General features: G+C 42.3%; 1 protein-coding gene across 1 annotated transcript in view; it reads left to right on the top strand.

The window, feature by feature from the left end:
• The window catches only part of LOC141129130 (vomeronasal type-2 receptor 26-like), a 216,830-nt gene that overhangs the window by 171,814 nt on the left and 27,180 nt on the right, over positions 1-17,836 (top strand). The window contains exon 4 of the mRNA XM_073617334.1: positions 7,563-7,796. Coding sequence (XP_073473435.1) covers positions 7,563-7,796 — 234 coding nt within the window. The remainder of the gene's footprint in view (positions 1-7,562; positions 7,797-17,836) is intronic.

The following is a 17,836-nucleotide window of genomic DNA, read 5'->3' as shown; positions in this document are numbered from 1 at the left end:
GGAAGCCAAACTTCTCAAGGATCAATTCGAGATACGGTCATAACACGCTGTCGAAGGCCTTGTGGATGTCAAGGCTCACGAGAAGCATCTTGCATGAGAAAAGATCTTGTATGATATTGGAAGCAAGTCTAATATTATCTGTGATTTGCCTGGTCGGGATAAATCTCGTTTGGTCAGGGGAGATTAAGGAGGTGATGTTATTAGAGAGTCTGTCTGCCAGGATGCAGCCAATTATTTTCAGGTTGGTGTTGATGACCAAAATTGGCCTATAATTTTGGGGGGGAGATTAGTCCTTGTTAGGTTTAGGGATCAGGGACATATTTGCCATGATCATATCATCTTGGAAAACGTAACCTTTAAAGATGTGATTGAAAAGGGATTTAAGATAGGGAATTAAATTGCTTTGAAATTTTTTAGAATATGAAGCCATGTATCCATCTGGGCCAGGGGTTTTGGATGGTTTTAGAGATTTGATGATGGTGATTATTTCAGAGTTGGAGCAATGGACATTCAACTCCTGAAGGTGTTCTTGTGTAAGGGCAGGGAGAGGTAAATTATCTAGCCAAGTCTTGAGGGAGCGGTCAGGGGATGAGGTAGGTGGTGAGAGAAGTTCATTGTAAATATTGGAGAATATCTGCAATACCTCTGAAGGGTGGGAGACCAAGTTTCCATTGGGGTTTCTAAGTTTGTATGTGTGGGGGGGTTGGATGGATTGGTTGAGCTTTTTCTCAAACATGGCTGAGGCCGAGTTACTGTGTAGCAGGAACTTGGCTCTCAACCATCTCAAGGATTTCTTAGTCTGTTCTGAAAGGATTTTATCGAATTCTAATCTGTTAGTATTAATTTGATGTAGTAGGTCTGGGGAGTGATTTTGGGTATGCAGAAGGTATAGTTTATCAAGGTCTGTAGTAAGTCTGGTGATATCAGCAAGTCTCTCCTTCTTCCTAGCTGCTGCTATGTGGATCAGGTGTCCTCTAATTACCACTTTATGAGCGGCCCATAAAACTGTGGGAGAGATATTGCCTGTGTCATTAGTGGCAAAATATTCTTCTATGTGTTTAGAAATTTTGAATACTAGGACTGGGTCCTTGAGGAGGGATTCATTGAGTCTCCAACCAGTGACGGAAGTGATGTGTGTGATGTCTAGGGAGACTACCTGGTCTAATCAAGGGCAGGAATGTATAGCTGCAGTGGTAGAGTTTGCAAGGAGTATAGCGGTACAGAACAGGTAATCCAATCTGGAATAGCTGTCATGGGGGTGGGAATAGAAAGTATACTCCCGGGCTCCCACCTTGTGTGCCCGCCTAGTGTCTACCAATTGGTGTGAGTGAAGCAGTGTTTTCAGGGTTTTGGGGAAAGCATTGGTGACACTATCAACTCGACTTCTGTCAAGAGCTGAGTGTGCCACCAAGTTAAAGTCACCTCCAAGCAGTAAGTGTGGGGAGGAGTATTTGTCTAAGACCTGGAAAAAAGATTCAAAGAAGGTTGAGTGTGAATCATTAGGGGCATATACTTTGGCTATAATAGCTTTCTTCCCTTGTAATGAACCTTGAAGGATAATAAACCTGCTCGCTGAATCCTTGTATATGTGTTCAACATCAAACATTATGTTATTTCTAATAAAGATCGCCACTCCTTGGGACCTGGACCCAAAAGCAGTATAATGCCCAAGGCCATAGGATCTATCAAAGTAGGTTGGGTGATTGGCTTCAGAGAAATGGGTCTTCTGTAGGAGTAAGATGTCAGCTTTTAGTTGTTTATATGTTTTAAAGGCTTTTTTCCTTTTTTGGGGGAGTTAAAGCCCCTGACATTGTGGGAAATTACTTTAATACCCATTTTAAATGAGGGCTGCTAAATAGGCATGGGTTATTGGGGGAGGGTCCCGAGGAGCGGACTGCCGGGGACTTCCACCCACGCAGGGTGAGAGCACCCGGCGTATTAAGTATATTTGTGATACCCCTGAGAGGGCTGCCTGTAGGTGGAGCCAGTAGGGTGACACTACCCAGAACTGCAAGGTAGGTTCTACCATAATAAAGAGTCCCGTAAACAGAAAAGGCATAAACATAGGACAAAACCATAAAAAAACAAACCATTGGGGTCAGGTAAAAAAAATTCCTGAACAATAGGACACTAGTGTCCAACACTCTTGTCAACCTGCTGGGAAACAAAGAAACCCAAAAGTTATAATGCAAAAAAAGGGCACTTGGAAAAAAGAATAATTGTTCCTTCTTTTTTTTTGTTCCCTTTTAATGCGAGACAGTGGGGAAGTCTGGAACCTACCACCCCAAACCTGAGTATGTCTGTCTCAGCCTCACTGTGCACTTTAAAAAGAATGGGGGGACAATCAAATGGGAGCTGCTGTGCTCTGGAACAGTGGGGAGCACTCAAGTTGAAAAATGGTGCAAAAAGGAGTAAATGACCCACAGGGGGGGTGAGGCACAGTTACTGGAAAAAGCTTTTCAATTCTCACCTCCCTCGTATGTATTGGTGGTTCTCTTTAAATATTTAGTCCTGTCCCAGATCTTGGAAAAAATAAAGGTATGGGGTCCAGAACTAGTGGAAAGTGCTGTTAGGTCAGTTTATTTTATCCCTGAGATCTTGCCTCTGTATTCTGCGATCCCCCTGTGCTGAAGGGGTTGCCCAGGTGGCTGAAGGGCAAGAGGTGGAGGGCATCCTAGGTAGATCCTCTTTAGTCAATAAACCTAGCTTGACCAGGAGCTCCTTCCCTTCTTGGATGGTGACCACAGTGTATGTAGTACCATTATGTAGGACTTTCAGTTTAAAAGGAAATCCCCATTTAAAACGGATTCTTGCCTCTTGGAGTGGTGTAGTGATCTCCTTCATCTTGCTGCATTTATCTAGTGTGGATGGGGATATGTCAGGGAAAATCTGTATCCTGATCCCATCTAGCATAATGTTAGGGGTATTGCAGGAAGCCTTAAGCATCTCCTCCTTCACCAGGTATTCTTTAAGGCATAGGATAATATGTCTAGGTGGTTTGTCCTCTGGTGGTTTGGGGCGAAGGGCTCTATGAATCCTTTCACAGGAAAAAGCAGCCACAGGGGATGCAAGCAATAGGGACCGGAACAGTTTGTGGACAGCCAGGATTAAATCCATGACCACCTCAGGGACCCCCCTTATCCTCATATTTTTCTGTCTATTTCTGTTGTCCAAATCATCCAGGTGAGCCTGGAGCTGGGAGACAGACTCAGTGAGGGATTCATGATCTCTGCGGAGACCCGTGTAAGCCAGTTGCAGCTCATCATGTTTTGTCTCTAGGAGATCTGTTCTGCCCCCTAAGACTGCTATCTCTTGCTGCAGTGTATTTGTAGATTTATGGAGTTCGGTCAGGAACTTCTCTGCAATCTTTGTATACATAGAGGCAAGGCTATCACCCAGGTCAGCCTTGGTGAGCTGCACTGTGTACTCATCATCTCCTGACGAATGAACAGGGGAGACCGCTGGGCTGTGTGCGGTGGCCGGAGTGTGCTGTGTCTCGGCACCATCTTGAGGCTTTCCTGCCATCTCTGGGACCCTAAGGAGATAGTTTGCGAGGGACTTTTGCGCTGGTTTCCCGCGGCGAGACTTGGACGCACCGCTCGTTCCCCCGGGGTTGCAGGTAGATTTTGAAGTGAAAGGAGCAGTTTAATGGCCCCAGGGAAGGTGCTGAAGTCCCCGCTGTGCTTGGAGCTCCCCTCAGATGCGACCGTCCAGCTTTGACCCGCGCATGCGCCCCCCGATGTTTTTACTTTTTAAATAAACCTACCCATTTAATCTACACCATATGGAGGCATTTTTCTTTCCATGATCCTCATACTGTTCATTGGATGTACATGCTGACCCATACTACCTACACTTTGGAGGACTTCCGCTTGAGCTCCAACTCCAATCCCTTGTGTGAGAGGTCCAGTGTCCAACCTTGGAGTTCCCCTACTTGGTTCTTCCTGCTTGCTTGACCCACTACCGCTGGCATATGAGTCCACACCATCCAGTAAGAGTGTTTACCTCTTATATCTGGTGAAGGACACACTATCCCCGGTGACCCAATCGTGGTTTTTGGTTATCCTTTATACCCTTTCCTCTGTATTGGACCATACCTCTGAGCCCTTCTCCCACTGTGGACTTTTGCAGCATATTGTGGCATCAATATATATATATATATATATATATATATATATATATATATATATATATATATATATATAATATATAATATAGTATATAATACAGTGCAGCCAGTGTACAGTTTCTATTACACTTCAGGTGGTGTACACAGTATATAATACAGTGTAGTGTGCTGTGAAAAGAAAAAAATCCCCATCATGTCTGGAAGACCATGGAGGGGCAGACACTCACAGGCCACTAAAAGTGGGCAAGCAGCCTCTGTGTCTACAGTTAACAGTGGTGGTTGTGGACATGGTGCATTCTCTGCAGGTGGCCGTGGGGCATGCTTGTCCTTTTTTTCTGCTGCTGGCCATGTTATTGAGCCACAACATGCAGAAGAGTTGGTGGAGTGGATAACAAAGCCGTCCTCATCCTCCTCATCCTCTGTCACCTAGGCTCATAGTAGTTTGCCTTCCAACACAGCTGCCAAAATGACCTATTGCACCGGCTCCTTGTCGTGTTGGCTTATGGATGTTACTCCTTCCATAAGCCAACCATCATGCACGGAGGAGTCCCCAGAATTATTCGACCACAGTGACGGTTACAAGCTGCTGGAGGATGCGCAGCAATTTGAAGGCTGTTGGTTCCTGTGTGTTTCCTGCTTGTATCCTGTTTCTTGATTACCTGTTGTGATCCAGATTGACCTTGACCTGCTCTGATCTCTTCCTGCATCTGACCTTCGGCTTGCCTCTCAGACTTCTCCACTTGCTTCCTGTGTTTGACCCTCGGCCTGTCTACGGATATTGCTTCCTGTCTCCAGTGATTGACCCTCAGCCTGCTCCTGGACTTTGCTATTTTCTTTAGTGCTCGACCCCAGGCTTGCTCACAGACTTTGTCTCCAGTTACCTGTGTTTGACCCTTGGCCTGTTTACGGACTTTGCTATCAATCTTCAGTACTAAGTCATCAGCCTGCTGACAGACCTGCTAACAGTCCTTTGCACTAGACTGTTTTTGCCAATCTAAGAGACTCTTGCTAGTCATCGGTGTTTGACCCCCAGCCTGTTGTTGGATTAGCTGTTCATCTTCCTACTTGAGCTTCAGCACCTTCCAGTCCTGCACCGCTGTCTCCCTGCTAGTGACCTTCACGCAAGACCTGCCCAGCCTGCTTGTGACTCGTGCCTCTTTGTGCCCTTCACCCCTGTACCATCTTCAGGAGTGGAGTGCGCTTAGTCGCAAGAGGTTACCGCTCTCAGCATCTCGGCCTCGGTGAGTACCCTTATCTGACACTTCCTCTCTAATGTTCGATGTTTGCGTGTTCGCACAAATTTTTTGCCTGTTCGCAAGTTCTAGTGCAAACCCTAAAGGTGAATATGTGTGCAGATGATGCTCTACTAACCCTGACCAATCCATTAGTTTCCTTACCTAATTTACAGTCCCTTCTGACCCGCTTTTCTGCCATCTCTGGGCTCCGAATCAATCCACACAAAACTACCGCACTAAACATTTCTCTTCCAGGATCCTCTGTCTCACACCTCCAAGCTACCTTCCCATATCGCTGAGCCGATTCCTTGCGAGACTACCTAGGTATCAAACGGACCCCTTCCTATCCCTCCCACCAATTTTTATCCATTATTACATTCCATCACAGCTCTTATGGCTTTCTGGAGATTTCCCACCCTGGATTGGCCGCATTCATTCAGTCAAGATGACTGTCCTCCCAAAGATCTTGTATTTCTTTCGGGTCCTGCCATTTAGAATCCCTACATTTTACCTACACCCCCTCCCTCCTTCCTTTATTTGGGCCAACAAGTGCCCCAGGGTCTCACTCTCTACCCTAAATGCCCATAGCTTGCGAGGAGGGCTTGGAGTGCCAAACATTACAAAATACTACCAAGCAGCACAACTCTCCCAGCTCACCCTGCTCCAGACCACATCTGACATCCCTCTCTGTGTTCTTCAGGAGATTCCAAACAGTGCATCGGTCCTCATCTCCAGCCTGCTTTGACGCCCCCAAACTTCGCCCCCCATCTAGTAGCCCCCTAATGGCCCATAGCCTAAAGCTTTGGGACTCATTCCGGTACTCTGGCAGGCTCATGTCTCTGTTCCTCCCACGCCTCTTCCTTTTGAATAACCCCATGTTTCCCCTGGGCTTAGAACAACCTCATGTCTTTTCATGGTTCTCGCAGGTTCGGCACTTTCTCAGATCTCGCACGTTCCCCTCCTGGCCCTCGATCCAAGAGACCCTCAAAGCTCCTTCAGTCAAGTTTTATTGCTAGCTCCAATTGTGACAATGTATATCTTCACTCAGACACCATGATACTTTCCCATACCAGAAAACACCCCTTGGACATATTTGTCTGAGTTCCCCAGGAGCCCCAAGTACCATCTCCTAGATATTTAACTCCCTCAATTCCAGCAGTACCCCAGCCTCACCATCTATGTATCAAGATGGGAATGAGACCTATCCTAAATTGATTTGGTGTATTGGAGTAATGCCTGACCCAATATTGCAAAGTGCTCCTTTAACACGACCACTCTGGAGGCAGCCTAAAAGGTGCTCCTACACTGGTATTGGGTCCCTGCCCGCATCACCAAATAGAACTCATCCTACAATGATAGATGTTTTCAGGGATGCGGCCGTCGAGGATACAAACTTCATATCTGGTTGTCCTGCCTGTGTCTGGTGTGATTCTGGTCAAGGGACTTTGGACAGTTATTTACCCTCTTTCATGTACCTATGTACGCATAATAGCCAGGGCCTGGAAAAAGCCGACTGTTTCATTTGCGGAGGTGGGGAACATCCTGGTGGCCCTCATGATCAATGAGAAGATGAGTAGTATCCTCCATGACTCTCACACTAAATTTCTCAAGGTGTGGGTCCCATGGTGGTCTTAAGCTCTCCCTACCCTGCATCCGACCAGCCTAGGCCTGATTAATTGACCCTGCCCATTCCCCAGGCCTGGGGTACCTTTCTTCCTTTACCTTCCTTTCTTTTCCTCTTTCATCGTCTTTCTTTTTATCTCTCTCTTTCCCCCCTGTCCCTTGGACCCCCCCCCCAAAAAATTCCTTTAGCCTTTTTAAATACCCTGTCTAAGACTTGTTTCCATAATTTTTTTTGTGGTTTATTCCACACCTCAGCCCCTGAGCGCTCAGGCACACTATGTTGGCCTTCGGCGTTGTTCAGGGGCCCCTGTTGATTAATATTATTTCCTTTAAAACATATTCCACATGCGTACTTGATCACGCTGTTTTGCTAAGCCTACTTTTGGCATCCCCTGCGTGTACCACAAAATCAATAAAAAACGATTGCACTTAAAATAAGATATATAATATAACCAGAATATTTTATTTTAAAAAAAGTGTTGATAAAGGGGAATGAAGAAACAAGGGAAAGCAAGATATAAAAAAATTAAACTTATAGATTTAACTTGTTTAAGGTTTTTTTTTCTGTCCTCCAGTTGCATAAATATGTGAAAAAAATAAAAAATCGATTTAGGACAGAAGACAGAATGACCTTCTTTGATGAAAATGGTGAATTTCCTTTCCACTACAAAATAGTAAATTGGGTGAAGTCTTTCCGAAACTTTAGAACAGGTGATACGTATGTTGGTTCGTACACACCATGGGGTAAAGAAGAAGACCAACTTTATATGAACCCCAGCAATATAACATGGAACTATGGCAATAATACGGTGAGGAGAAGCACATAAGGCACTCACTTTTCATGACATTGGTCACTCATTTTACAGTTTTCACAAAAGATATGTAAAATTTATTTCAAGCAATAAAATTTCTGAGCATCAACCATGAATTTTACGCATACTCTTATAGGGCGTACACACGGTCGGACTTTGTTTGGACATTCCGACAACAAAATCCTAGGATTTTTTCCGACGGATGTTGGCTCAAACTTGTCTTGCATACACACGGTCACACAAAGTTGTCGGAAAATCCGATTCTTTTAAACGCGGTGACGTAAAACATGTACGTCGGGACTATAAACGGGGCAGTGGCCAATAGCTTTCATCTCTTTATTTATTCTGAGCATGCGTGGCACTTTGTCCGTCGGATTTGTGTACACACGATCAGAATTTCTGACAACGGATTTTGTTGTCAGAAAATGTTATCTCCTGCTCTCCAACTTTGTGTGTCGGAAAATCCGATGGAAAATGTCCGATGGAGCCCACACACGGTCGGAATTTCTGACAACATGCTCCGATCAGACATTTTCCATTGGAAAATCCGACCGTGTGTACTGGGCATTAGACTCAGGTTATTTCAAGCGAAAGAACAAGAACCCTAGAAATAGGGAACTTATGTACCCCCCCAGTACAGTGGGACTTTATAGGCGAACAGAACAATTACGTTTTAAGTAAAATTATTATTTATTTAGAAAAGACATAAAAACAAGACATACTGAACATAATTCTCTACAAAAGTGCTTATGCAGTGAATTTTCTTTCATATGATCATTATATACTTCCATCTATAGATACATGTTTCTCTGTAGGCCTAACATGTTTCAGGACGATGTCCCTTCTTCAGAGGTGTATTGCAGAGAGAAATATTATATGTATGGAAGACACATTCTGAAAGAACAAGTGAAAGCAATTTACATATTGAAGTATTATGCAGAATGAGCGTTTCACAACATAGCATCCGATAATGTCCACTATACGTACCAAAAAGCTGGTCCTTAAAATGAGAATAAAGTGCATAAGATATGCACACAAGCAAACTTTTATATCAGATGAAAAAAGAGAAAAAAAGGAAGTGATTTCATGAAATAGCAATGGCCATCAGTTAGCCGAATGGCGGGCGTGATGGTTATCCTCTGGATTCAGGAATAGCTCCGCAAAGGCCCCCAAATGAACGGATGACCCTGCCACGTCCCCAGAGTGGCCCTAAAAAGGGGAGAGAAGAAAAGGGAAGGTTTGTATGAATTATCAGATCATATTAGCTTATTATAAGTGTTTTGATTTGCTATAGATTGCTTTCTCCATAATTTTAAGCAACATGTATGGCTTTATCTTATAACTACAAAACCAATAATTCCAAAACTTCTAACTTCAAAAAGGGAAAAAGGGAAAAGTATCAAAAAGAATTTTACACATCAAAGGCACCACTTGTACCCCAATCTTTATATTAAGGGAATGTATTTTTCCCTTGTATATAGACAGGTGGAAGAGGATTAATTATACAGCTACGGGCTTAATCATCCGAGCACGGTTAAGGGAGTAATAGGGGGGATGGCAGGTATCCCTTCTCCTTCCTTGCAAAGTGCATAACAATATATAAAACAATAAAATTTCTCTCATTACTTACTTATTTGGGTTTGGCTATATCGAGCGGGCAGCTAGAGCGTAATGAGCATTGATAGATAAGATTTCACACTGGGCAAGATGCCAAAAGCGGCTTTTAAATAGCCGCTGGTGCCTGTGCAGTGTGGATCGCGCTTGAAGTGTGGATTAGTGTCGTCGCATATGACGCACGCGCGTCATACAAAGGCATAGGCAAATTACATGAGTGATGGCCTAAGAAAACTACCGGACCGCGACATCCTGTAGTCCCTGGAAGATTGCGTCACTGCGCACAGCGCACAGCGCGGTGACGTGATGAGGGTGCAGTGCATAATGCAGAAGAAGACCGTGCAATATACCACTAAGGAAGGGAGAGTCCAATCATCGCCATTACAACTGAGGGGACGGTGCAGGAAACCAAAAAACGGGCAGCCAAGCTGTGTGATAGGCTGTTAAGGAAAATACAGCCACCACCATGGAAACCAAAAAATACATAGGCATACTAGTAAAATAATAAATATTAAACCAATAAAAATAGGGAAGTGATGAAAGAACAGGGGACTTAAGGCTAGGGACATCCAATGATGGAGCCCCAGGGACAAGTCTGCAGGCTGCCCACCCAGCGCCTAAGCGCTGGGGGAGCGTCATGCAGGCAAGTCCCACCGACGCACGGAACACCGTCATGACATGCCTGGGAACCGGACAAATCTGCAGTGTAGGAAGATGCCAGGCCGTCATCATAGATGGACCGGCATGGCCCCTGTGCGCCGGGCGGAGATAAATCTAAAACCAAGGGCAAAAAAATTGTATATCAAAAACAAAAATAATGTCTTTAGTGAGCATACATCTGAGTGTATAGACATATTAATTCTCAGAAATGATTCAATAATTTAAATGCAGTGGACACAGTTGGATACATATGGCGAAAGGGTAACAAGAATGAATGAATGCAGGACAACGTATGAAACTGTGCATTATCTTGAATGGGAGGAGGGAAAGAATTTCATAGCCAGAGATTAAAAAGGCAATCAAATATATACATATATTCAATATATTCATCTTATAATGATGTCGGCACCATGCACAAGTATATAAGTATATTAAGCACAATATATAAAACAGTGTGCGTTCACAGATATATTAACAGCATTACATAACAGAGAAAACAGCATTATAAAAATATGAAAGGAAAAATCTTTCACAAAATCAAAATCAATTATCCCATTACCCTTAGATTGTTTAGGAATTTCCTCTAAGTATGCATATCCTTGATATTTTTGGGTATGCAATATTAGATTCTTATTCTTTTTCGCATCCTCCTGATACAAAACCATCTAGAAATGGACAGAAGCTCACTTGGGTATTTAAGCCTGGAAATTGTGTTGCATTGAGGCTCGCGATCCAGCGGACCTCCCTCTGGAGCAAGATCTTATTCCAATCACCACCCCTCGTGTCCGGATGAATCCGGTCGAGAATGGTGAAATGGATAAGGGGAAATTTTCCCGTGTGGTGGTCTCGCACATGTCGCCCCAGAGGAAGGTCCGGGTCCGCTTGCCTCATGCTGGTGATATGTCGTGCCGCCCTTTTATGAAACTCCAACTTTGTTTTTCTGACATAAAAGCATTTACATTGGCATGTCAAAAATAGATGACCCCAGAGGTCTTGCAATTAGCAAAATGTCTTGGCCTATACACTCTGCCATTTGGTAATTTAAATTTAGTTTGTGTGTTCATACAACGGCAGCACGGACAACCACCACCACAGGTAAAGGTTCCAAATCTCTTACATGTATCGGATCGAAAGGTACCCATATATTCGCTTTTTACAAGGTGGTCCCTTAATGAGCGTGCTTTTCTAAAGGTAATGGTGGGTGTTGCGGATATATGTGATTTTAGGTTGGGATCTATTTGTAATAGATGCCAATGTTTCTGTAAGATGCTTTTGATAGTCCCATGCTGTTTATTATAAGTGGTGATTAATCTAATAACTGGTTGGGAATTAGAAGATTTTTTTTAGAGAACAAAATGTTATGCCTTAATTGTCCGTGAGCTCATTTAAAAGCTTTTTTCAAACATGTGGGCGAGTATCCTTGCTCTAGGAGTCTTTCTCTTAATTTGTTTGCCTCCCGGACAAAATCAGTGTCAGTTGAGCAGTTGCGTCTAAGTCTTAAATATTGCCCATATGGGATAGATAGGACTAATGATTTAGGATGTGAACTTGACGCGTGTAGGATGGTATTTCTAGCGGTCTCTTTCCGATAGAGGCCGCTGGATAAGGAACCGTCTATGGATTTTGTTATACTTAAATCAAGGAAGGTGATAGAGGTGTCACTGAAAGTCATCAAAAAATATAGATTAGAATTGTTTTGATTCATGATTTGTATAAAGGTATGTAGGGCCTCTGATGTACCATTCCATATCATGAATATATCGTCTATATACCTGAACCATGCCGCTACATGGGTGGTATATGGCGAAAGGCTATCATCTGACAGAAGAGACTGCTCCCACTCCCCCAGGTACAGGTTGGCATATGATGGGGCACAACAAGTCCCCATCGCAACCCCCTGCACCTGTAGGTAGTGGGAGCCGTCGAACGAAAAAATGTTGTGCGTTAGAATGAAATCCAACGCTTCCAAAAGAAAAGAATTTAGTTTGCGGTCATCTTTGTGAGATTGTGATAAAATGTGTCTAATGACTGAAAGGCCTAAACCGTGCGGGATAGAACTGTATAGTGCTTCTACGTCAATGGCCACTAGAAGCGAGTGTGGTAATGTATGTAACTCCTCCAGATTTTGCAACAGGTGAATGGTGTCCTTGATATATGAGAATAGACCCGCAACATAGTGTCTGAGATGGCTGTCTACGAATTTACTTAGATTTTCGGTTATAGAACCGTTCCCGGAGATGATGGGACGACCAGGAGGGTTTTTTTTGTTTTTATGTATTTTGGCCCCGCTACAAAATGCTTTATCAACTAAATCATAGAAGGCACCATGAAATTTGTCTATGGTGCCCTTTGAGATAGGTTTGTACCATGATGGATTGGTTACAACCTTCAGGCACATGTCTCTATGCTGCTCATTAGTCATGATGACGATGTTCCCACCTTTGTCCGATGGCTTGATCGTGAGGGAGTGTTCTCTTTTTTGGGATTTTAAAACTAATTGTTCATCTTTAGTGAGATTACTTTGAGAAATTTGTGATTTAGTGTTTTTTAATTTTTTGATCTCTGATGTGATGGATGTTATGAATGCTGCTAGCTTAGGATTAGTTGTGAAAGACGGAAATTTGTCTGATTTTTTCTTAAATTTTGCCTGTTTGTCTGGTCGTGATGGAGCTTCCTTTGTAATATGTTCCTCTAAAAGGTTTCCTTAACAGCCTATCACACGGCTTAGCTGCCCGTTTTTTGGTTTCCTGCACCGCCCCCTCACTTGTCATGGCGATGATTGGACTCTCCCTTCCTTAGTGGTATATTGCACGGTCTTCTTCTGCGTTATGCACTGCACCCTCATCACGTCACTGCGCTGTGTGCTGTTTGCGGTGACGCAATCTTCCAGGGACTACAGGACGTCGCGGCCCGGTAGTTTCCTTAGGCCATCACTCATGTAATTTGCCTATGCTCGTCGCTTTGTATGACGCACGTGCAACGACACTAATCCACCTCTGCTGACACTTCATGCGCGATCCACACTGCGCAGGTGCCGGTGGCTATTTAAAAGCCGCTTTTGGCGTCTTGCCCAGTGTGAAATCTTATCTATCAAGGCTCATCACACTCTAGCTGCCCGGTCGATATAGCCAAACCCAAATAAGTAAGTAATGAGAGAAATTTTATTGTTTTATATATTGTTATGCACTTTGCAAGGAAGGAGAAGGGATACCTGCCATCCCCCCTATTACTTCCTTAACCATGCTCAGGTGATTAAGCCTGTAGCTGTATAATTAATCCTCTTCCACCTGTCTATATACAAGGGAAAAATACATTCACTTAATATAAAGATTGGGGTACAAGCGGTGCCTTTGATGTTTAAAATTCTTTTTGATACTTTTCCCTTTTTCCCTTTTTGAAGTTAGAAGTTTTGGAATTATTGGTTTTGTAGTTATAAGATAAAGCCATACATGTTGCTTAAAATTATGGAGAAAGCAATCTATAGCAAATCAAAACGCTTATAATAAGCTAATATGATCTGATAATTCATACAAACCTTCCCTTTTCTTCGCTCCGCTTTTTAGGGCCACTCTGGGGATGTGGCAGGGTCATCCGTTCATTTGGGAGCCTTTGCGGAGCTATTCCTGTCATTCGGCTAACTGATGGCCATTGCTATTTTATTAAATCACTTCCTTTTTTTCTCTTTTTTCATCTGATATAAAAGTTTGCTTGTGTGCATATGTTATGCACTTTATTCTCATTTTAAGGACCAGCTTTTTGGTACGTATAGTGGACATTGTCGGATGCTATGTTGTGAAATGCTCATTCTGCATAATACTTCAATATGTAAATTGCTTTCACTTGTTCTTTCAGAATGTGTCTTCCATACATATAATATTTCTCTCTGCAATATGCCTCTGAAGAAGGGACATCGTCCTGAAACATGTTAGGCCTACAGAGAAACATGTATCTATAGATGGAAGTATATAATTATCATATGAAAGAAAATTCACTGCATAAGCACTTTTGTAGAGATTTATGTTCAGTATGTCTTGTTTTTATGTCTTTTCTAAATAAATAATAATTTTACTTAAAACGTAATTGTTCTGTTCGCCTATACAGTCCCAATGTACTGGGGGTACATAAGTTCCCTATTTCTAGGGTTCTTGTTCTTTCGCACTAATTTGGGATGTTGGCAACACATTGAAGGTGATATAGTTTACCTTCGGTGGTTCATCATAATATATATAAAATTATTTCAAGTGTATGTAACCCATACTCTCTTATTCCTCCTGTTTGCTCTGGAAAATATACCATTGACATCATTTTGTTATAATTGTTCAAAATGAAAAAAATAAACAGGGCAAAGCTGACACCATTCAGTTACAAAAAATATTTTTTATTACACTTCAAAGTGCATGTAATCCCAAAATCATTTTTTCAGTATGTTAGGCATCATGTCTCACTGAGCTATGATGTAATCGGTATTGCTGAAACTTGGCTTCAATCCTCACATGACTGGGCTATTAATATTCCTTGCTATGCACTCTTTCGGAGAAACAGGGTAAAAAGGAAAGGTGATGGGGTCTGTCTCTATGTGAGAAGTGATCTCAAAGCAAGTGTGAAAGAGGACCTGGTTGATGGAGAGTGTGATGAGTCTGAAGCATTATGGGTGGAACTGCATATAGATGGGCGTAGTTCAAAGTTAATCATTGAGGTTTGTTATAGACCACCCAATGTTAACGAGGAGGTGGAGACTCAGCTCCTTGCACAGATGGAAAGGGCTGCAAGGGCTGGGACAGTGATAATAATGGGGGATTTTAACTACCCAGAAATTGACTGGAGTAATGGCACTGCTGGGACAGTTAAAGGGCAAAAATGTATAAACCTATTACAGGACAATTTTATGGTCCAGTTTATTGAGGCCCAAACTAGGAATGAAGCTCTGTTGGACCTGGTAATCTTAAACCATGCAGAGCTTATTACTAATGTCCAGATAAAGGAACACCTGGGTAGCAGTGATCTTTACATGATTTCATTTGATGTTAGCTGTAAACAAGAAATACATACGGGAAAGATAAAAACAGTTAACTTCAAGAGAGAAAATTTTCCAAGGATGAGGGCTGCTCTCCATGATTTAGACTGGGAGGGAATATTTGCATTGATAAACACAGAACAGAAATGGGAATTCTTCAAAAGACTGTTTGGGACCTCACTGCAAAGTATATTCCCATGGGCAATAAGTTTAAAAGGCTAAAATCAAAACCTATGCGGCTCATGGCCAAAGTTAAAGAAGCTATAAACAAAAAGAAAAGAGCTTTTAAAAAATATAAAAATGAAGGAACACTAGTGTCGTTTAAATGTTACAAAGAATTTAACGGAATATGTAAAAAGGAAATCAAGGATGCAAAAATTCAAAACGAAAGACAGATTGCAAAAGATAGTAGGACAAACCCCAAAAAATTCTTCAAATATATTAATAATAAAAAGGTCAGGTCTGAGCATGTAGGCCCTTTACAAAAGAATCTAGAGTGGGTGACTGGGGACAAAGAAAAGGCAAATTTATTAAATACTTTCTTCAGCTCTGTGTATACAAAAGAGGGGGAGATCATGTCCATAATGGGGGTGGTAGTGACACAGCCCCGAATGATACACAATTGCTCAAAAGTGATATGGTCCAGAAATATTTAGACAGAATAAAGGTGGATAAAGCACCTGGACCTGATGGAATCCACCCAGGGATCCTAAAAGAATTGAGCTCTATAATTTCAAAGCCATTGTATCTAATTTTTAGGGACTCATTAATGACGGGAATAGTACCACTGGATTGGAGCAGGGCAAACGTGGTGCCTATATTTAAAAAGGGATCAAAGTCTTTACCAAGTAAATATAGACCTGTTAGTTTAACTTCTATAGTCGGGAAGATACTGGAGCATTTAATAAAAGACCACATAGATGAGTTCTTGCTGGAAAAAAACATTTTAAGCAACGAACAGCATGGATTCATGAAAGACAGAAGTTGTCAGACAAACCTGATTTCTTTTTATGAAGAGGTAAGTAAAACCTTGGACAGAGAGGTGGCTGTGGACGTGGTATACTTGGATTTTGCAATAGCATTAGACACAGTTCCCCACACGCGGCTCATGTGTAAGGTAAAGTCTACAGGCTTGGAAATATCAGTTTGTAAATGGATAGAAAACTGGCTAAAAGACAGAATTCGGAGAGTAGTGGTTAATGATTCTTACTCTGAATGGTCTAAGGTTATCAGTGGTGTACCCCAAGGTTCAGTGCTGGGACCCTTACTCTTCAATATCTTTATAAATGATATTGGGTCTGGGATCAAAAGTAACATTTCTGTCTTTGCAGATGACACCAAGCTATGCAGTGAAATAACGTCCTTACAGGATGTCTCCAATTTACAAGCCGACCTCAATGCACTGTCTAATTGGGCGACTATGTGGCAGATGAGGTTTAATGCTGAAAAATGTAAAGTTATGCACTTGGGGGCTAAGAATATGCATGCATCATACATGCTAGGGGGAGTACAATTGGGGGAATCCGTGGTGGAGAAGGATCTGGGGGTTTTGGTAGATCATAAGCTCAATAATAGCATGCAATGCCAAGCTGCGGTTTCCAAAGCAAGCAAAGTCCTTTCTTGTATTAAGAGAGGTATGGACTCCAGAGAGAGAGATATCATTTTGCCCCTGTTCAAATCATTAGTAAGACCTCATCTGGAATATGCAGTTCAGTTTTGGGCACCAGTTCTCAAAAAGGATATCAGGGAAGTGGAGAAAATGCAGAGAAGGGCAACCAAACTGATAAGAGGCATGGAGGAGCTCAGCTATGAGGAAAGATTAGAGGAACTGAATTTATTCTCTTTTGAGAAGAGGAGAATAAGGGGGGATATACTGTATTCAACACGTTCAAATATATAAGGGGTCCATATAGTGAACTTGGTGTTGAGTTATTCTCTTTATAGTCAACCCAGAGGACATGGGGGCACTCTTTACGTCTCGAGGAAAAGAGATTTCATCTCCAAATACGCAAAGGTTTCTTCACAGTAAGAGCTGTGAAAATGTGGAATAGACTCCCGCCAGAGGTGGTTCTGGCCAGCTCAGTAGATTGCTTTAAGGAAGACCTGGATACTTTCCTAAATGTACAAAATATAACTGGGTACAAACATTTATAGGTAAAGTTGAACCAGGGAAAATCCAATTGCCTCTTGGGGGATCAGATAGGAATTTTTTCCCCTGCTGTAGCAAATTGGAGCATGTTCTGCTGGGGTTTTTTGCCTTCCTCTGGATCAACTGAGGGTATAAAATTGGGTATATTGGCTTGTACAATATTTTTTATTTCATTTATTTATTGTTTTTAAAGTTGAACTGGATGGACTTGTGTCTTTTTTCAACCTGACTAACTATGTAACTATGTAACTGTATGTATTCAGTTTTCTTAAGCAATTCATTTTTTGGGAATCCTTTGCAGTTTCTTACATGGAAATCACACCAGTAGCAGGACTTCTTGTAGAAGGCTGACAATGCTAAACAACTGCCTCATTATTAGCAGCAGCATTGTCAGCCTGCCATGAGTATTCCTACAGTGTGGGGCAGTGGCTTAGTATTGAAGAATGAAATAATAAGTGTTGTTCCTGGCAGGATCTCCAGACTATACACACTATGTTGGAAGCCCCACTGAAAAATAGATTTGGGGTTTGCATGCACTTTAAAGTGCAATGGAAACAATGGATAGGAGATACAGTAACATTTTGCAACACACTAATATTG

This window comes from Aquarana catesbeiana, linkage group LG01 (assembly GCF_042186555.1).
Source record: "Aquarana catesbeiana isolate 2022-GZ linkage group LG01, ASM4218655v1, whole genome shotgun sequence".
NCBI lineage: Eukaryota > Metazoa > Chordata > Amphibia > Anura > Ranidae > Aquarana > Aquarana catesbeiana.
This window is presented reverse-complemented; position numbering and strand designations above follow the sequence as displayed.